The sequence below is a fragment of the Xyrauchen texanus genome, chromosome 18 (genome assembly GCF_025860055.1).
Source record: "Xyrauchen texanus isolate HMW12.3.18 chromosome 18, RBS_HiC_50CHRs, whole genome shotgun sequence".
In the NCBI taxonomy this organism is placed as follows: Eukaryota; Metazoa; Chordata; class Actinopteri; order Cypriniformes; family Catostomidae; genus Xyrauchen; species Xyrauchen texanus.
Genome location: NC_068293.1, coordinates 12,047,402 through 12,069,669, shown reverse-complemented (window position 1 = coordinate 12,069,669; position 22,268 = coordinate 12,047,402). Strand labels below are relative to the sequence as shown.

The 22,268-nt window shown below is 36.7% G+C and overlaps 1 protein-coding gene across 1 annotated transcript in view; it reads left to right on the top strand.

The window, feature by feature from the left end:
- The first annotated feature begins 513 nt into the window (after positions 1–513).
- LOC127658586 (unconventional myosin-XVI-like) overlaps positions 514–22,268 on the top strand; it is a 288,117-nt gene continuing 266,362 nt past the window's right edge. The window contains 1 exon segment of the mRNA XM_052147955.1: positions 514–837. Coding sequence (XP_052003915.1) covers positions 810–837 — 28 coding nt within the window. The 5' untranslated portion in view covers positions 514–809.

The following is a 22,268-nucleotide window of genomic DNA, read 5'->3' as shown; positions in this document are numbered from 1 at the left end:
AAATTTTATTTTGAAACCTGAGGTAAATAGATTTAAAACCATTTCAAACCAACATTAAATATTTCTTACATATTAGTTTATTTAACATTTTGTCTGTTCACGTTTTCACATCTTTTTTGTCAGGAATTCACAGCTTCCCACATTTGCAGTGAAGCTGTGTCAGACAGCCGCACTGCAGCAACTTACCTCAGCCTCTCTCTCTCTCTCTCTCTCTCTCTCTCTCTCTCTCTCTCTCTCTCTCTCTCTCTCTCTCTCTCTCTCCTTCAGACTAAATCCAAATTTATATCCATATCCGCTCTGCTCTCCTCCTCTCTCTCTCTCTCTCTCTCTCTCTCTCTCTCTCTCTCTCTCTCTCTCTCTCTCTTACTTTCATCACTATCTCTATCATTTCTCCCTACCCGCCTCTCTCTCTGAACGACAGCGTATGCGCGTGTGAGGGGTGTGTGCTACGATGGGCGGGGTCACAGACGCGTCAATCATCAGCGCTAAAATAGCACGTGTGGCGGTCATGGTCGTAGAGCTAGTCGTCGGTGTAGGGGACTCGACTGCTGGCTTAGAAGCCGATAGGAGTGGGAGAGGGCGGGAGAGAGAGAGAGCCGCTGCCGCTTCTGCCGGTACGTCACCTTGTCGCTCATTCACCACTCCTCCTAATTACAACCAGAAGCGTCTCTGCAGCCCGATCGCCCTTTAATAATGTACGGGAAGATAAACCGAAAACCAGCGGCTGGGCGATGAATGATGGATCCCACCGGTTACTACAGCACCTTACCTGAGTGCAGGAACCTGTAGCTGCGTGATACGCGAAGACAATGTCACACTATAATTTCGTCAAATGCTGTGAGTAACGAGCGAGAGGGGTCTTTCGTTACATGCATCTATCTGGCAATGATGTCATTTATCAATGATGTTATTTTGTGCGATTGCTGGAGAGAGTGATCGAGAGGCAAGAGGATGTGTATGTGAGATTTTGGGTGTGTATCTGTATAGCTGCATACCCTTCTATTATAGTCAATAATACAGACATTAATAATTATAATTACAGCAAATGCATTTAATGAATATAGTAGTTATTAAACAAAATGCACGTATGTTTAATGCATGTGGATGTTAATTGCATGCATACCATGCATATATACATTCAAGCATGTGCACTGAGAACATCAGAGATCATTATGATGGGTTTGGTGACTTTCTGTGCATGGATGTAGGCTATTTGTGTGTGAAGTTGCAGCAGAATGCGGCAGCAGATTAAAAGTTGACCAGTGGCTTCTGCAGGTGTGTAGGTGTAGGGATCTCCTGCAGGAGTGTTCCTGCATTCAGACAGACAGCTGTCTGACTGCCTCTGCAGAATTTATCTGTGTGTGTGTGTGTGTGTGTGTGTGTGTGTGGTTGTGAATACAGCTATTAAAAGAGAAAGTGTTAAGTATTATAATGGAGAAGGATGGAGAGAGGAAAGGGGGGTGTTGTAGAAAGAATTGGAGGACGGATAAATTGTGGATGGGAGAATAAAGATGCTGATGTAAGTGAAGGGGGTAATCAGGAAGCATTTTGTAGCCAGCTGCAGATTAAAGCCTGTTGTTAAACTCATATGTTTGCCATCCCTCTCATTTCATCTTTATTCAGATAGTCTAATTGTTCTTCATGTAGGATTTTTTTCCCTCCTTTTTATGTTGTACTCATTAGAACACACACTCACACCCACACACGCCTGTCGCTTTCAACGGATTACATGATTCCTTTCCTCTTGTTAATTAATATATTTTTTTTTGTTCTGTTGCCAGCTCCTCCCTCTCTTTCACTCTGTACTTGTGGCCAACTGATGCCAATATCTGTAGAGCAGGGTGTCCGGCGATGGCCAATATAATTACATTTTAAAGCTGAAGTGTGTAATTTCTGCATCACTAGCATCACCAAGCAGAAATGCAAAAATAATTGTTGTTTTCAAACTGATTTCTGAATACACTAGAGGTTTGCATGGGCTTTAACCCTTAAAAGGGAAAGCATATATACTTCTTAAATTAATTTATTGCCATTTCTCAACACATTGGGGCCCACATAATACATTTTCATGTTTTTTTTTTCTTCTATAATATTTACAAAGTCGCATGAGTTCAGTATTTTCAGGGACCCCCTTTTCAATATTTTCACAAAAATTCAACCAACTTATTTATTGCTCCTCTCCCGAGACTCTTAAATGTTTAACCATTTTTAGGGTTAAAATGAAACCGAACCTGTTCAATTTCAGAGCCTGTGTGGCCTGACCCTACCTGGCCTGATTGGTACCGACAGGTTTGAAGCCTGAACCCAAAATAATTTACTCTATAATTTCTTTCCTTGCCAGTATTGTTTCAAAAGGCAGTATTTTATGTTGGCTTAGCATCGCAGGAAACATACAGTACGTAACAGTAAACATACACCGACGGCCACTTAGCACACCTGAACAGAAGGAAAAAAAGAATATTGGCTTACCGTTAATCACGCGATGAAATTTTGTTTGGTGCAGAAAAATTTGGAATAATGTGAAACAATGTAACAGTCATAAAGTCAGTCCTCTTTGCAGCCTGAACTTGTTTAGAAGATTGTGACATGATCTTTGTGACATGAGCTAAAAACACGCTAGACACAGCAGAATGAATGAAACAGAACACAGGTGTCTTCACATGCGTTTTTAAAATTTAAAGTTCCTTTAAACTTAATATGCTGTCAAGAAAATGTGACTGTCCTGCACAAGATACTGAAAAACAGCGTAACAGTCAAAGACTTGTATCCTGCATGTGTTTACATAGGAAATCAATGTAAAACTGAGCAGATGAACGCAAAAACACGTTCTGCGTGAACGGCAAGTGTCTGTGAGAGCATGTGCATGAAACAAGTTACCCAAACCCTACCAGAACCCAAAGTCATACTTGCAAAACTGACCCCAACCCTGCCCAAAACCCGACAGTTTCACGAGTGCCCAGAGGCAGTGTTTATACTTTGGAGGAGATCATCCTATGGATGGGTTACTTATAATTGTCTTTGCATATTAAAGGTGCACGCAGTCATTTTTGTTTTATATATATGGTGTCTTTGACACTGACCCCTAAGGGCATGGATGCAGCATAATTTAAACGCAACAGTTTTCAATTAGCCCACTGATGCAGTTTTAGAAATTCGCCATTAACAGTCAGCCATGATTATTTAAATCCATGAGTGAAAGTGTCCAATAACAGGGCAGTTACAGCAAATAGTATTCAACTGGTCATGTGATCCTAACATGGTGGCCCCCATGAAGGGTCTCTTTCCATGTTATATAAAACAGCTATTATAAAGTACTGATTTGACTGGAATCGTTATCTCATGTGATTGCTCATGATTTTATACAGAACTTTTAAAATTAAAAATGAAATGCTTTTGGAGTAAACCATAAAAAAGGCTTAAAAGGGAAAAATGACTCCATGCACCTTTGAGCTGGGGTTTAGGAAACCTGTTAGAAAAATGTTGCACTTCCATTGGTGCATTAATGGTGTAGAAATTACCAACTTCACCCAGTATTTGCTCCGTTCATAATTTTTTGACAAAGTTCTGTTAGAGACCAAGTGGATATGGATATTTGCTAATGATGATAATCTCAAAACGGTCAGATATATTGGTTGATTAATCAGCCTAGCAAATATATGTCTATCTTTAACATCTATTGTTCCTCCCAGCATGTTTGGTCAGCGAGATACTGAAAGGTGGGCAGTGCCAGAAGCAAACAGCCTAGGCTGGATTAAGACTCTTAAGTGCCCCTCGACATCAAGTTATGTAGTGCCTAATAGGGATATCGGATATCGACAATGTCTTACAAAGATCCTGATGTCGATTGCTACACTCATTGATAGACGATGATCAACAATATTGGGAAAACATGGATCTGGGAAGTCAGCAAATATATTAAACAGTAGCCCAGGTTGTGAAACTAGCACCCACCACCTGCAAAATGAGATGAGGCTGAATCCATTTCGCAAGCTCGTCGCCCAAATGTATTTCATGCACGGGTAATTTTGCTCATCTACCCGCAATATGCGGGCAACCTGTAAGACATCTCGGAGTGACACATGACATGAAATGCTGTTAGACACAAAGACACGTGCTTGAAGAAACGCGCTTTATAATGTTTAAGAACAGTCAAATAATATAAACCACCATTGCCCGTGTCTAATTCACTGTTTGTTCGGAGGCGTGCAACGTGAGCCTGTCTCGTGGAACAGGCACATGTAAAGAGTTACTCTTTTTCTCTGTTTCATTCGTCAGAAAACTGTTTGTAAGAATAATGTTGTCTATGAGGATGCTGCAAATGATCTCACATTATCTCAGGAGGTGCTGTGATTAGGGCTGCCACTAATGATTGTTTTGATAATCGACTAATCTAACGATTATTACAATGATTATTAGACTATTTGTCAATTATTGAAATGATTAATCATTAGCTCTTAACTGACTATTCATCTTGTGCCTTGACTTAAAAGGTTGTATTAAACGTAAATACATCAATAAAGAGGACAAAACCATCTTTTATAAATACCTCTAAATGACATTCACTGAATTAAAAGGAAAAAAATACTTGGATTTTTCTAAAATTGTATTAATTAAAGAATTGCTAAAATTCCTATTGTTATCAAGTGTTTTTGTCTTGTTTTCCATTTAAAATTATCTAAAAATCATATAAGTTATGATAGAAACGTATAAGATGTTTAGACTTCAGAGACTTTATCTTGAATATAAGTGTATTTTTTCACTTGTTCATATTTCTGCAGTGCAGTAAAGACAAAATATACTTTTGAAAGCTAGTCTAAATATGTAATATATGTTGCTTCTCAGGTAAATGTATCTTGTTTTAAGGATTTTTTGATATTTTAAATAATATAATTATATTCATCATTATCTAAAAACAATTGTTCTGCAGTATAGCTCCTAAAGTAAATGTACGTAAGGAGTTTTAGATATTTATATTGGAAAAAAATACAATGAAGACAAAAACAAACTCTCTTCTTATCATAGCTGCATATCGCAGATTTTCTCCACGAACACACTGTGACAAATATATTATGATTCACTACGTTGCAAGCCATCATGTTATAATCTAGCTGCAGGGAGCTCGAGGGTTGAGTTTCTCTGTGCGAGAGAGTTTATCAGCCGGTAGAATTTTGAATCTCTCTCGCTCTTTTTTGCACACGACTCGTATGGCAGTTTTGAAGTTTGTGCTTATTTACACAACCTGCTTCCTTATGATTTAAACTTTAACAAAGGATGCATTCAACATATACAGTGAGGAAAATAAGTATTTGAACACCCTGCTATTTTGCAAGTTCTCCCACTTAGAAATCATGGAGGGGTCTGAAATTGTCATCGTAGGTGCATGTCCACTGTGAGAGACATAATCTAAAAAACAAAATCCAGAAATCACAATGTATGATTTTTTAACTATTTATTTGTATGATACAGCTGCAAATAAGTATTTGAACACCTGTCTATCAGCTAGAATTCTGACCCTCAAAGACCTGTTAGTCTGCCTTTAAAATGTCCACCTCCACTCCATTTATTATCCTAAATTAGATGCACCTGTTTGAGGTTGTTAGCTGCATAAAGACACCTGTCCACCCCATACAATCAGTAAGAATCCAACTACTAACATGGCCAAGACCAAAGAGCTGTCCAAAGACACTAGAGACAAAATTGTACACCTCCACAAGGCTGGAAAGGGCTACGGGGAAATTGCCAAGCAGCTTGGTGAAAAAAGGTCCACTGTTGGAGCAATCATTAGAAAATGGAAGAAGCTAAACATGACTGTCAATCTCCCTCGGACTGGGGCTCCATGCAAGATCTCACCTCGTGGGGTCTCAATGATCCTAAGAAAGGTGAGAAATCAGCCCAGAACTACACGGGAGGAGCTGGTCTATGACCTGAAAAGAGCTGGGACCACCGTTTCCAAGGTTACTGTTGGTAATACACTAAGACGTCATGTTTGAAATCATGTATGGCACGGAAGGTTCCCCTGCTTAAACCAGCACATGTCAAGGCCCGTCTTAAGTTTGCCAATGACCATTTGGATGATCCAGAGGAGTCATGGGAGAAAGTCATGTGGTCAGATGAGACCAAAATAGAACTTTTGGTCATAATTCCACTAACCGTGTTTGGAGGAAGAAGAATGATGAGTACCATCCCAAGAACACCATCCCTACTGTGAAGCATGGGGGTGGTAGCATCATGCTTTGGGGGTGTTTTTCTGCACATGGGACAGGGCTGACTGCACTGTATTAAGGAGAGGATGACCGGGGCCATGTATTGCGAGATTTTGGGGAACAACCTCCTTCCCTCAGTTAGAGCATTGAAGATGGGTCGAGGCTGGGTCTTCCAACATGACAATGACCCGAAGCACACAGCCAGGATAACCAAGGAGTGGCTCTGTAAGAAGCATATCAAGGTTCTGGCGTGGCCTAGCCAGTCTCCAGACCTAAACCCAATAGAGAATCTTTGGAGGGAGCTCAAACTCCGTGTTTCTCAGCGACAGCCCAGAAACCTGACTGATCTAAAGAAGATCTGTGTGGAGGAGTGGGCCAAAATCCCTCCTGCAGTGTGTGCAAACCTGGTGAAAAACTACAGGAAACATTTGACCTCTGTAATTGCAAACAAAGGCTACTGTACCAAATATTAACATTGATTTTCTCAGGTGTTCAAATACTTATTTGCAGCTGTATCATACAAATAAATAGTTAAAAAATCATACATTGTGATTTCTGGATTTTTTTTTTTAGATTATGTCTCTCACAGTGGACATGCACCTACGATGACAATTTCAGACCCCTCCATGATTTCTAAGTGGGAGAACTTGCAAAATAGCAGGGTGTTCAAATACTTATTTTCCTCACTGTAACTCCGGGCTGATTAGTTTTTAGACGCTCTGACAGGCAAGTTTTCTCAAGTGGAATGCCAGATCCGGCTTCGCTTTATTTAACGTCAGGACGACACTTCTATTGTATTTTTGTAGTATAATTCACTCATTGCGATCTACATCACCTCAAGCTGTGAAAGTTTGGCATGCGTCTGGACTGTTAAGCTGTTTTTTCTTCCTCTCCTCAGTCAGGTTCGAGCTGCAGTGCTCCTCTCACCTGTCATCATTAGAATTTCATATAATCTCGTGTAGGGCTGGACGATATGGCCAACATTTATATCACAGTATATTTCTTAATTTCGGTCGATACCATATAATTCTGATATCGATATGAACAATATAAAAACCTTATAAAAACTGCCAAGTATGCCCACAACGGATGTCTGTACCTACAAACTTCTGAAAAATGAATTTGCCAAGTCTATGAAACCTCCTCCTATAAAACTATATAATATTTAAGAAATAAAAACTGTACAAATAAATTAATGATCACCTTTTATTTGCACTTGGACTTCATACAAACTAGAAATGTCAAATAAACATAAAACTCTTACCTTTGTCAATATTCATATTTTTTAACTTGAATTACAATATAGACCCATTATCTTATAGACTGAAACAAAGGTTTTTCAGCTAGGATAAAGAATATTAAAGTGCTCAGAGTTGCTACAGAAAACATTAAAAACCACGCTTTGTATTGTCATACAAAAATATAATGATATACTTAAAATAACTAAAGTAGTAATACAATACAAACTGGCCAAAAAAATGCATTTTAAGTTCAGAAACATTTTGAGTCCCCCCTCCCTTGCACCACAGTGGTTTGGTCCACTGCCTGCTTTGCAGTGTCAAGGCTATTTTATTTACTTTAAGCATCAGATTAAGTGATTATTTTCATTATTTTTAAGCTGAGTCATTAATAAATTAGTCATGACAAAAAATTATGATAACCGATGTATTCCGCAACGTTAGCGATTATAAAATTACCTAGCTTGTTTGGTAGCTTGTTTGTGAACTAATATTAGCCTAATATTATAGATCTACCGTTGTTTTGGGTTTTGCTCAATATGATGTTACGTGGTCGATCAGTGGGATGGCTGCAGTTGAATATTTAAGTAAGAGACCCCTCTGTCCCCGACGAAACCTAAAATATTATGGAGGACGCAAGATAATTTTATTATTATAATATGACCGCATGGTGAAATAAGTCTTCTGTGTACACACATCCTATAGACGTACAATTTTGGCTCTATTATTTGTGTCCCTTAGTACAAAAATTGCCATGTCACGCACGTAGCCAATTGTGTTCTGCTATTTCTGCTTGACTTGAAATCAATGAACTGATTGCTGTGCCCTGAACGTTAGTCTGTGACAAATGCTGTAATGTATCGAAATATCGGAAATGTGTTTAAAAATCATATCACTGTTATTGAGAGTAATTATATCGCGATACATATTGACATTGAATTATTGTCCAGCCCTAATCTCGTTTTACATTTAATGAGATCAAATGACTATTCAACAACTAAACTTTTTGTCGACAATCTTTTGTTGTCGGCATTGTTGTTAAGGTCAACTAATCGTTTCAGCTTTAGCTGTGAGTTTAGTTCACTTTATTTCTATGCAATGCATGCTAACCGCTAACCGAAAGTGATTAAATCATGAAGTAATACAATACACGTTCACCTTGAACCTAAAATTGTGTAATATTGTTTTTGTTTAGGCAGCATTAACTGTATTACCAAAACACAATACAAACACAAATTTGGTAAGAACACACATTTGGCAGCATTTATTTGTGAACACAAGATAATTTATTAGGCTTATTTATTACGAATATTATTATTGTTACATTTATGATTGTCTTTAGTTGTTAATCTGTATGCTATTAGTAATTTTCCACCTGTTGTCATTGACTGATACTTTTGTGATGGCAAATGGGGCTGTTTGAGACTGTAAATGTTTGGATTTTTTATCACTTTAATGCTTTTTTGTTTAGTTTAAAGTGCAATCTGAATTTAGAAATGTCTTATTGTTTATGTTTTTCGTGGTTCAATAAATTAATAAACATATTAAAGCAAAATCAATAAAGCAAATAAATTCATGACCATCGGCAAGGGGTTGATGATATAATCGTATATCGCAATATTTTTTAAGGCATACTCAGGTGCAGAGCCATGTGTGCTTGTGTGTATTTACAGATTCCCCTGAAGGTTTGATATGTAGCACAGGCGACAAGTGTAGGCTTACAGAAGTCTTACACATCTGTATATGTCAGTTCCCATCAGTCTCCTGTGGAAAAAGCATTTTCATTTTTGCAGTCAGTGCATTCACAGGAGTTAGTGTATTCAAGTTGCACATAGTTTGTGTTTGAAAGAGAAAGAGAGAGTGCTCTCTGTCTAATTTTTCCTCTATTCCCCTGCTTCTTATATTAACAGAAGCTCATAATATATTCCAGTGTAAATCAATACTTGAGAGTCTGGCAGCGGAGAGACAAAAGCTACTCAGAGAAAAAAACCTCTTACATTTACCTCTCTCCATCCCATCATTCCTATCATTCACTGCTACTCTCCAACACACCCATGCTTCATTTATAAGTACATGATTGGCATGTTGTGTTATCAGTCTCACCAAGTCAGCCAGCACACATGACCCACTGTATGTGTGTAAATATCAATAATTAATAATTTATATTTTCATGCCCCAAGGGTTTGTGTGGATACTGTAAGAAAACATGTAATTAAAATCGATCCTATTTACATGTTCTTATTGTGCATGATTCATCAGTAGATTTTGTGGCTCTTCTAAACAGGTGTGATTTCTCAGTATGCCTATTTCACTAATATCTTTCAGAAAACTCCACACAAAATGTCATTACTACCTGAAAGATATTAGTGAAATAGGCATACTGAGAAATCACACCTGTTTCTGTACAGCCATAGGTTCTGAAAACTGCAAAACACAGTCCCCCTCAAGCAACTGCAAACTCACATTCAGGTCTCCTTTGTACATCACAATAATAATTTCCTGATAGTTAAAAACAGGTTTTTTGTTTCACTTGAAAATATGCCGCATTACAGAATTAAAATAGGTTGCTAATGCTGTTTCATGTTCACATTGAGAATGGCTTCTTCTCCAACAAAAGTTCTGTGTGGTTAGGTGGTTGTGTTTGACTTAATATGGTCCTCTATAAAGCAGTAATAGACTCTTTCAGTGTTGGCCATAAAGAAGCCAGTAAGGCGCAGGCAGCAATGAATAAGGTCAAGAAGACAGAATAAAAAAACAGAGCTGGAAAATTTTGTGATTGAATAGCTGAATAAAGAATCGGGGATGGAGGGAACAGCAGGTGGAGGGGACTTAAATATGGCTGTAAAATGGAAAAGAATAAAGGCTGATGGCTTTATTAAACAGAGGGGGAGTTGAAAAGAAAGACGGCAATGGAGAAGAGCAGAGGAAAGAGATAAAACAAAGAGGGGGATCATTCCTGGCTCGCTCAGGCTCATGCTGGTACCAAAAGCCAAACTGCTCTTGTGTTTCTCACCGCTGGAAATGTATTTAGTTAATTAGGTAAACAGTCATACAGTAATTCTGTCTTGTTAACCTGCAAACATACATGCTCATACATGCCCATACACCAAACAACCCTAACCAATTTGTCCCATGGGTATTATAAATTCGACATTATTTTGAATTTCAGTAAGTACAGACCGATTTTAGCTAAAGAAAGGTCAACCTACTGTTTCTGATTTAACTGAATGGGTACAGGGGCTGTTGAGCTCCAGTAAACCATAAAAGTATCATATAAGTAGGCCATATCGGGGCTCTACAGTGTGACCAAATGCAACTGAAAATTACTGTGTGTGACCGTGAAAAAATATTTAGGCGCATCGGCACGAGTGACCCGATTGAAGTAGGGGTGGGAGATTCTGAGAACACTGCAGCGTAAGTGGCTGTTGTGAGCGCATGAGAGACCAATGTTAGAAACACGGGCATATCCTAAAGCCAAGCACCACCTACAAAGACTGTAGACAGATTGCAGACTGGATCTGCAGTCTTTGTCTACACACCATTCATTTCCTATTGAAACTACAATCCCGAAATTAATTCCCAAAATTGTGCACATGGCAACGGGAGAGTTGATTTTGTGATTACATGTCAACAAAAAACATGAAATACAAGCTTGCACCCGTTATTGCACAGATTTGCGCAACACGAAAAAAAAACCCACCTGAAAATAATGATGAGACAGTGGTTAGTGAGATGTGGGTGATGTTTTTATTTTTTAATAATTATTTGTCTGCTGCTTACCAATGTCTTTTACTCCTCTTTCATTTGCTGTTGCACATTGCCGGTATCTCGCTCGATAAATATTAAGCAGGTGAGACTTCTACTCGCAGAGCAAACAGATGGAACAGCGCATATGAGATGTTTGATTGAATTTTTTAATATAATCCTGCTATTTGTGCCACAGTGTTGAGGAAATGAGAAGCTGACCTCAAAGCTAAAGCAAAAGGCTTTAGATAGATTTATTCGAATTACAAATGTAATACTATTAAAGAATTATGATGAACATAATCAGTTGAATTATTTAATTTAATAGTATTGTGTTTTGAAAACCCGTATTTTTTTTTCTTTAATTTATTTTCTTGTTTAAAGAGGTCCGTGTTTATCACTTTATGAAATATCGTGGTTAACCGGTTTTACAATTATTTGCACATTTGCTTATGCAACAGCACTGATGCAAAATGCATATCACATAACACATCTCTAAACTAATAAGTGGACATATTTTGGGGGTTATGTGGATGCTAAGGGAAGCCCTATAATAAGAAAAAACATGTTCGTTACTGTCAAGCTCCAAAAATGACATAAAAGAACCATAAAAACACAGTTAAAGTAGTTCATATGACTTGTGCATTTTATTCAAAACCACTTGAAGAGGTGCGATAGCTCTGTAAATCACAGCTGTTTAATAAGTAAATATTCAGTATGTGCAGTGACAGCGGGTTAGTGAATGGTGCTGCTCTGTTGACACAAAAGGCTGGTGTTGCACACGCGGCTATTTCACTTATAATATGCATTTAGAGCGGCACCAGAGGTGCATTTGACCAGAATTTTAATAAGAATTGAATTAAACTTCTGTGAACTTGCCTACAAACAGACACATACAGGACTTCCTGGAGAGTTTAGAATGTCAAAATAAAAGCGTGAAGGTTTAAAAAGTGATTAACTTAAATATATTACTGTTGTAATTAAAATAAAAATTAAATAATGATAATATTAATAACAATACATGTTTATTATTATCATTATTATTATTATTATTATTATCATTAGTATTTGTTTAAAATGTATAAAAAAATATTTAAGTTGAATGGGTTCCAAAAAATAACTGTGAATGAAAAGTGAGCTGATGTCTTACAACTAAATTGAACAAAACAATATTTGAATTCTTTAAAGTCAAATAATAAAACAGTGGTTTCTTTTCTACTGAAGACTTGAAGACTGGAATTACTGTTAATTTTGCTGCTACATTTTCCAGTATACTAGTTAATAATAAAGTGTTTCTTAATAAGCTATACATTTATATTGAAATAATGTGTTGTTAGAGGTTTGTGTTTCTTTACATATTAAAGAGCACAACCAATTATTTCCACACAAAAAATATTCTAAACTGATTATGCAGCCCTAGTAACCAGAGTGCTTCAAACATGCATACATTTAAGATTATTGTGGGTGCACAACATAGTTCATGGCATTAAACATATTTTTTAAACATATACATATTTAAATATTTTTTCTTCTGCATCAGTTTATTAAAGTAAGCTGTCAGACACCCCAACACAAAAAATCAGCAACAGACATTTTTAAATCTCTTTTATATTATATACTGGCGTCCAAAAGTTTGGAATAATGTACAGATTTTGCTCTTATGGAAAGAAATTATTACTTTTATTCACCAAAGTGGTATTTATCTGATCGCAGTGTATAATCAGGACATTAATAATGAGAAAAATTACTATTAAAATTTGAACAAAATGTTCAGAACTTCAACTACTTCAAAGACTTCTCATAAAAAAAATCCTCCATGTGCAGCAATGACAGCTTTGCAGATCCTTTGCATTCTAGCTGTCATTTTTTCCTGATGCTCGGGTGACATTTCACCCCACACTTCCTGTAGCACTTGCCATAGATGTGTCTGTCTTTTCAGGCTCTTCTCATGCACCTTAAAGTCTAGCTGATCCCACAAAAGCTCAATGGGTTGAAGATCCATAACACTCTTTTCCAATTATCTGTTGTCCAATGTTTGTGTTTCTTTGCCCACTCGAACCTTTTTTTTTTTTAGTTGATATCCTGTTTCAAAAGTGGCTTTTTCTTTGCAATTCTTCCTTGCGCTCCTGAGTCTTTTCTTAACTGTTGCACATGAAACTGGTGTTGAGCGGGTAGAATTCAATGAAGCTGTCAGCTGAGGACATGTGAGGCGTCTATTTCTCAAACTAGAGACTCTGATGTACTTATGCTCTTGTTTAGTTGTACGTCTGGCCTTCCACATCTCATTCTGTCCTTGTTGGAGCCAGTTGTCCTTTGTCTTTGAAGACTGTAGTGTACACCTTTGTATGATATCTTCATTTTTTTGGCAATTTTAAGCATTGTATACCCTTCATTCCTAAAAACAGTGACTTATGAGTTTCTAGAGAAAGCTGTTTCTTTTTTGCCATTTTTTACCTAATATTGGCCTTAAGACATGCCAGTCTATTGCATACTGTGGCAACTCAAAAACAAACACAAAGACAATTTTAAGCTTCATTTAACAACCAAATAGCTTTCAACTGTGTTTGATATAATGGCAAGTGATTTTCTGGTACCAAATTAGCAATTTAACATGATTACTCAAGCATAAGGTGTATAAGTAATGGCTGCTGGAAGTGGGGCCTGTCAGGCTTGTCACTAGAGCTCTTTTACTGAGGCACGTGCCCCAATATAAATCTGCTGTGCCCCAGTAAAAGCTCAAGTTTGAGTTTTAACAATTTACATTATTTGTCAGTGCATTCATTTTGATTGATAGACCTGTTTCTTTTTTCCAGGATTATCTAAATGCAACACAGTAACCCACCCAATAAACGCTTGTAAAAGAAACGCAGTTTAACCGAAAACACAAATCTGATGCATGCGCGCAAAAATCCATGTCCGTACGGCACGCACCTGTGCGCTTACTATAGCCAAAGCCTCTGCAGCTCGCACAGCCACACACACACACACACAAGTGACCGATTGCACCAGCTATACGTACATTACACCTTAGCCTAGATGTGGCGTAAATGGGCACGGAGTCACAACTTACGCACTACTAAATATTTGAGCGTTACACCATTAAACTTAAGTAGGATGTAACCCTACTTAAAAACTAAATATTTATGGAAGCCTCCGACCAGGAGTAATGGTTGGAATAAAAAAGCAGACTCATTTAATGACATCAATGTGCTCATGTTTTGCTTGATAGTCATTAATCGTTTCGACATATATTATAATATTGGCATTTACACTCGTTTACATTTACAAGTGAGAGAAAAAAAACTTTCTTTTAGTTTCAAACGTCAGTTTAAACTTACACCAATTATTTTAGCTAGCTAATTATTCATTTATAGAAACAATACTTCTGCATTTATAAAGTTAGAGATAGCTCAGCTAGTTTCACAAGATAGCAACCAAACCCAGCCAGTTTAGCTACCAACTCTGCCTAGCGACCAACTCTCTACTCATCCTGAGACCTTTTTGTCTAAAGCCGTTTCGTCTGAGGCCGTTTTGCCTGATGTTGGATAATGCAATTCTATAGACTTACTTGACAGAGATTTTCCTGATGTGTAATGTATAATATTGAAGAATGCAAATGTGCTAGAAAGTTTTTTCCAGTTTTGTTATTTGCATATACAGTGTATGCATTTTATGCCATAAAACATGTTGAGAATGTTCATGTACAGTATGTTGAAGATGTTTTCATAAAGATTAATATCTCTACATGTTTACCTTTCCCAGTACTTGTTGCAGTGTAGGAATAGTGGGTTAAGCAAGGTTTTGTATAGTGCATTGTGTTGCACAGTTCTTGCACGTAGCAGGCTTTCAAGAAAAAATAAAAAAATTATATGAGTAATGGAGGGGCCTGTGCCCCAGTAGACCTTTATGTCTAGCAACGCCCCTGGGGCCTGTCTAGATTTGATCAAATATTACTTTTTCAAACAGTGATGGTGCTGTTTTGTACATCAGTAATATTATTAGTATACTTTGTGATCAGTTGAATGCCACTTTGGTCAACTAAAGTACCAATGTACTTCTGAAACAGCAAAACTTTTGGCCACCAGTGTATATTTATACATTATATCTAATATGTTTGCCACGTGTAAATAAAGCTTTTCACGCTTTTTAACTGTGGATTCTAAATTCTTAAAGTTAAATTAACAGTATATTCACATCATCCCTAATTCAATGCATACTCTTAAATATTTTTTTGTTCCATTGTTCCTCTTAAAGCATTAGGGTTAATGTTGAAAAATTATGAAAATTACAATTCTTACCTGCTCCTCTGAAATGTCTGATTTCTTCACCATGAAAAACAACTGATAATTTCTGATAATCTTCACTGACTCCACATATTACTCATGCAATGTATTTCATGTTTTATAAATTCATACGAAAGATTTTTGTGGGTTATAGACCTACAAACCGAAATTGCACTTTGACAGCCACTGACTGTCTTTTTAAGTTTTATTCTTTCAGGGGTGCTTGACCCTTCAAAACCAAATCTTCCATGCATCCATATTTAAATCTAAGAAAGATTTATATCCATTTGGAGACATTTTACACTGGAGAGTTATTTTTAATAAAAACCGATAATTGCAAGGATTCATACCATTCAAACAAAAATTACAACTCCCAAATGCATGTACACGGTGCAATAGTTGTTTCACACTGCAATTGGATGATTTTCACTCCTTCAGTCAACAGATCAAGTCCTACTTTTATTTTTTAATTAGGATCACAAGTGCTCCTAAAGAAATGTAAGCATAGAGCTCTGACTACGCTATATTCCCAAGTCTTCTGAAACTATGAAAGCTTTGTAAAATAAATTGAAACATTGCTGAAAATCTTTGCTGTGCCTCTTAAATCTCATTCATGTTCACATGCACCAGGTTTGACTGTTAACAGCATGTCTTGTTCCACCATATTATGTTTGTGAACATGATGAATGATGACAGAAATGTCATATTTTTTAAACTTTTCCTTCAACAGTGCCTTTTAGCCTTTTAAGAACCATATTCAGAAGTTGCACCTAAGTTAGCAGCTCTTCACCGTTCGTGATGAACCTGCAGTAACCTTTGATGACAACGAAGAGTGCCATTTTACAATAACAAGTCTAGATTTTTTTAAAAGGGATGTTCTACATCTATACCAGGGGTTGGGAACCTATGGCTCGCGAACCACAAGTGGCTCTTTGTTAAAAATCAAGTGGCTCGCCGGGTCTCTCACCATTCACCAACACTCGTTCGCTTTGTATATCTAAAATCTATGATCAGACACATCTCGGAGAGCACAAATGACAGCAAATTAGGGATGCTAACATCAGCGGCCATGGCACTGAATGAGCAATCGTTGTTATAGTTCAGGGGTTGAGAACATGTGGCTCTTTGTTTAAAAAACACATGATTGTTTAAAACTTTCTAGAGTTTTCCAACAGAAAGTGTGGGTGCGATTGCAAAGCTTGAAGTCAATGACACTTTTTTTGGTTTCCTTTCTACCAAATTTTACAGCCTGCTTCTGGTGAACACGGTTTGAAATGAACACCCACCAAATGCAGATTTTTCATGCCGAATGTTTTGCTGATGTACCACCAGCCACTGTGGGAGGCGACCTGAAAGACTTGTCGGAGAGATATATAACAAGAAATTAGACCTAAAGACGTGCGTTTGACAAAACATGATTTATATTTTGAAGACCAGACGAAAGAAAAGCCGCCGATGCACATCTGATTTGATGTGCGTGCAGTGAGCTCTGAGTGCAATGAAAGTGCTTCTCCAACACACGAACATTCATAGAGTTCAGGTTCTCGTTTCAAAATAACTATTGATCTTAGCTGTTAAGAGCATTTTCTATGAGCGATTTTATGCACGTTCATAATTTTTTATGTGCAAACATGGTGTGTGATATAGCAGCCGCAAAATGCGACGAGACTCAATCCAGTTTGCGAGCTCCTCTACAAATGTATTTAATGCATGAATCATTTTGCTCCTCTACCAGGTGGGTGACCTGTAAGATGTCTCGGAGTGACACATGACTTGATTGAAGAACAGATAAAAGAAAAGCCGTCAATACTCGTGTCTGATTCACTGTTCAGAGGCGTGCTAAGGGACCCTGTCTCGTGAAACAAACACATGTAAAGAGTTATCACTCCTTTTTCTCTATTTCATTCAACTGACAACTTTTTGGAAGAATAATATAGCCTATGAGAATGCTGCACATGATCTCCGATCATCTCGTGAGGTACTGCGAGTTTAGTTCGCTCTTACACATTGTGAACGCATCTCTGCAGGTTCAGTAATATATACTGAATATATATCTTCATATAGTAATGTATAGTAATATATATATATATATATATATATATATCTATATATATATATATCTTCGTATTAAATAAACGAAAGCGATTAAATCATAAGGCACGTTCACCTTGAACCTAAAATATTGTTCTATTTTTTTTTTCTTTAGGCAGCATAAATATGACGAAAACGGAATACAAACACATTTGATAAGAACACAAATTTTTTGGGAACACAATAATTCTTTAGGCTTATTTATTCTGATGATTATTATAATTATCTTTACATTTATAATTGTCTTTAGTTATTAAGTTGTATGCTAGTAATTTGCACCTGTTGCCGCATACTGATACTTGTGTGATTCCAAATGGAGACGTTGGAGATGGTAAATGTTTGGATTTGGGGAGGTGGTTATATAGAAAAAAAATGTATCACTTCATTATTTGTAATGCTTTTTCATTTTGTATAAAGTGCAATTTGAATTTAGAAATTTCTTTTGTTCAAGTGTTTCAATAAATTAATTAAATTTTTAAAGCAAAATAGAATAAAATTCACTGACGTTGGGGATTGACCATATAATGGGATATTGATATTTTAAATGCGATTATCATTCAAATGTTTTTTACATATTGCCCAGCCCAAAAGGATAGTAAAGTTTTTCATGAAAAATAATGTTATGGAAACCCGAACAAACGTTTGTACTCAATTCCATATTGCAAAATGTTACCTATTAATATTTGCATATTTGTTTGTTTTTGAGTAGTCCACGGGCAATATAAACATTTTATTTTATCGAAAAACTTGCATCAACAACAAGTAAATAAATTGGCTCCATAGTGAAAAAAGGTTCCCGACCCCCGATCAAGACGATCTGATCAGGTTCATGTTGCTAAAAATACAAGCAGATCGGCAAAATTCTACACACAACTAGCTAACTGAATTACAGTCACAAAATCAGCCGGTTTTGATGTATTAGCTGGCTAGTGGCTACATAGCCCTGCTATTTTGGAAATCAGTAATGAGGCTAGGTAGCTGCTAGCCAGCAGCTAGCTATCAGGTTAAAATTATAGTGTTGTGTATCGAACAAGACAATGCAATACAGCTATCGACTGAATACAACAACTCCATTTACTGTTTATTGCTGTACTGTACTTTTTCGTTTTCATGATACATCACACTGTCACAGACAATAAGGTATTACTTCTTCTTGTAATGTTTATTGATGGTTTGCAATCCAGACAAACAAGTATCTTTACTTTCACTTGAGGTCTTTGAAACATGTGGAATGCATACCCTTTCCCGTGAATGATTTGAAATGTATATCATGATAAATATCCATACTGAATTATATGAAAAAATAAGTGATAATATTTGGGGCATATCGTCCAGCCGTAGTTGTAGCACATCTTTCAATGTTCTCAGTGACCATGTTGTGTTTGAACAATTTGTGATTTCTTTTTCTGTCACCCACAATCCATTCACTGTGTCTTGACCTACTTTAAAATCCTTTGTTCTTACCATTAGCCAATCAATTTGACTATTCTACTTTGTCAGAATAGCACCTAAATTCACATAATAATTTATCTAAATGAAAACTGCAAACCATCACTATTGCCACGTAGAATGTAGTGGGTCATTGTTCCTTGCTGCACTATTAATCCATATGATCTTTATTCTTTGCTGAGTTTGGATCATGTCTGCTTGATTTAGTTACTGGGAAAAGGCAGTCTGTCAGAAATACTGTATAGGTTCTTATGAGCTCAAATCCCATGCCATACAGTCCTGTGATTATTCTGTTTTACTGCCATGCTACTGTGCCACTGTCACACTGTCTACATATATCTGCGGCACACTGATAGGAGGCTGAGTGGGAAATTAAAGCTCACAGCTAATTCCCTTTGTTAATGGAATTGCATTCAGGCTTTGTGTGTGTGTTTGGGGGTGTTTTCTGGGAGTGTTTCACTGACTTCAGCTCTGGGTTGAGTCCTGCGGATTGTGTTCAATGATTCAAACAGGGAGAATGTGTTTCAGCCATTGAAACCTTCACATCCATGATGTTGAAATGGAGCTTTGGAAATCCCTGCTGCTCTTAGTGTGTCTGACGGTATTTGACATTGCCATGCGTTTGAAGGGCAAATGTGCATGGCACCATGTTTAAATCTGCAGACTTGTGAATTGCAGCAATTATAACACTTTTGTGCCTTCAAATCATTTCTGAGTGATCGTATTTCGAAGTGATTGTGGACACATGAACAACATTACAATGTAGTTACCGTAATTACCAGTGGGAAAATCTGGGTTTTCTTAGAGCTGTGACTTTCTGAGTTAGGTGCATGCCAGTCAAAGAATAATGTTGAAAACTAATTGAAAATAGGATTTATTAGTGAATATGGACTACAGTTTAGCTTGTATGTATTTTCTGTCCTGTTGATGAAAAACAGCAATAAATCTTTGTTGAAAATACTACTTATTTAGTTGTTGATGAGTTTGCTTGAGCAACAAAACCACATTACATGTCATTTTCTGTGGTAGCACAATAAAGCATTGATTGTGCATCCAAGAACTGAATGTGCATCCATTGTTCCTTATTTTGTCAAAAAAGCTTCATGTCTTTGTCAGGTATTGAAATAAACACGAGTTAAAAAAAAAACAAATCGTATGCATCCATTAGTTCCCGACCGATATATCGGTCGGCCGATATAAGCCTTTCACCGATATATCGGTATCAGCATATATTTTACCGATATGTGCAGATATTAAAACTTGTTTTCAGAACATATAATGCAGAAAACAATGCTTTAGAATTGGTGTCATTACGTAGTTTGTTCAGCAGAGTGTGCTCACTGACTTTGATCTGACATCAGAGGTGGCTCTGCAGATGGTGCGGCGTTGAGCGGTGTCTTCTCTGTAAGCTGCTAACTAGTTTGTGAAATACATACTGGAAAGTTAATAAAAAATGACCCCATCATTTTCCTTTTTCAATATAACAAATATAATGTTAACCTTGTCTCTGACAATCATGTCACTCATGTCTGTTTACTGTTAGCCAGCTATAGTTTGTTAGTGCAATAAGTAATGTAGCATATGAAAGGTAAACATTAGAGCATCTTTTTGCAGCTCATCAGACAACGGTGTGGTGGTGGATTGTGTCTGTTGAGTGTTGATTTCACACTACGATGTTACCTAGTTGGTGAGAAACAATTATTTTCTTCTCTTATATTTTACTCTCTGTGACAACAAGCTCAACTACTTAGCTACTTTCATTGCTTGTCAGCTGATTGTAAACTAATGTTTAAACATGTATTCACCAAGCTGTTTTGTTAATGATTCACAGTTTGGTACCCCCTTAAACCAAACAAAACATTTAATATTTAGAACTCTGATTTTCCACCGTAGAAAGTTCCCCTGAACTTGTATAGCAGAATACGGTGTAACTCCGCTGCCAAGGTTTATATCTTGTATCGGCAGGTGTAAATGCTTCTTGTTTTACAACCTGGCAATAATTGACTGGCAGTATTAAAATAGTCAGCATTTGACTGATACTAAACAGTAATACTGATGTTTATTTAGCTATTTATTTTACTTTTTATTTATTCTTTATTTTAATGATCAGCATTTGACTGATACTAAACAAAGTGTACTGATGTTTATATAGCTATTTATTTTATTTGTATTTATTCTTTATTTAAATGGTCAGGCGCTGACTGATACTGAACAGACAGTACTGATATTTTTTTAAGCTATTTATTGTATTTTTATTTATTCTTTATTTTCTTCATGTTAATTTCTAAAATGTGTTGACATTGTATAATAATAATAATAATAATGTCAAATATTCTTTGATAAAAATCTTTTTTGTCAAATATTCTTTGATAAAGATATTTTTTTAAGAAAACAGCCATCTGAGTACCTTTGCATAATCATATTGGAGTAGAATCGGTGAACAATCCAAATAGAAATGTTCTGTTTTTATTCCAGCTCAAAAATGATCTATATTGGCCACCATATCAGGAATCAGTGAATTTTCCCCCTCTAAAATCGGTATTGGCCTCAAAAATGACATATGAACTTTACTTGTGAAGCTGTGTATGTTTAGGTTTGCATTTATGTGTATAGAGGCGATAAAAGTTTTTTGAAAACTTTAATAATATGTGAATGACTCACCTCAGTTCTCTGGATGCTTAGTATTGGCAATTAACATGGTTTTAGAGCTTTAACCGCCACTGTGGAATTTAATTTGACCAAATACATGCTCATTTACTGAGGTGAACACATATTGAGCAAAGATGTTATCTGTTTACTCTGTGGCTTGTGTCGTAGCTCCTCTTACCAGCGTTCTTGAGGAGAGACAAAGAAGAGAGAGACTGGCTGTGTCCAAGAGTAATTGGTTCATTTAGGACCAAAGGCTTATTTAACTGCAGTGCTAGATTATATATTTTTTTTAATGTTTTTAATCTTCCTAGTCTTATCAGAGCAGATAGACTGAGTCGGCACACAAAGAGTGAAAGCCTACCTGCTGCTCTCCTCAGTGTATACAATGCCAGAAAGGAGGAGAGAACAGAAGATTGGAAGGATGAATAATTCTATTTCTGCATCCTATTCTGTTCGTAGATCCCTGGATGTTGAATAAGAGAAAAAGAAGGGGTGAAACTCTAATTTTTTCTATGTGATTATATACTTCAGGTAAATTCAAGAACTGATGCCATCCATAGTATTACATAGCAGGGGGTAATGCAGACATCCAGTGGAAACATCCATTCGTC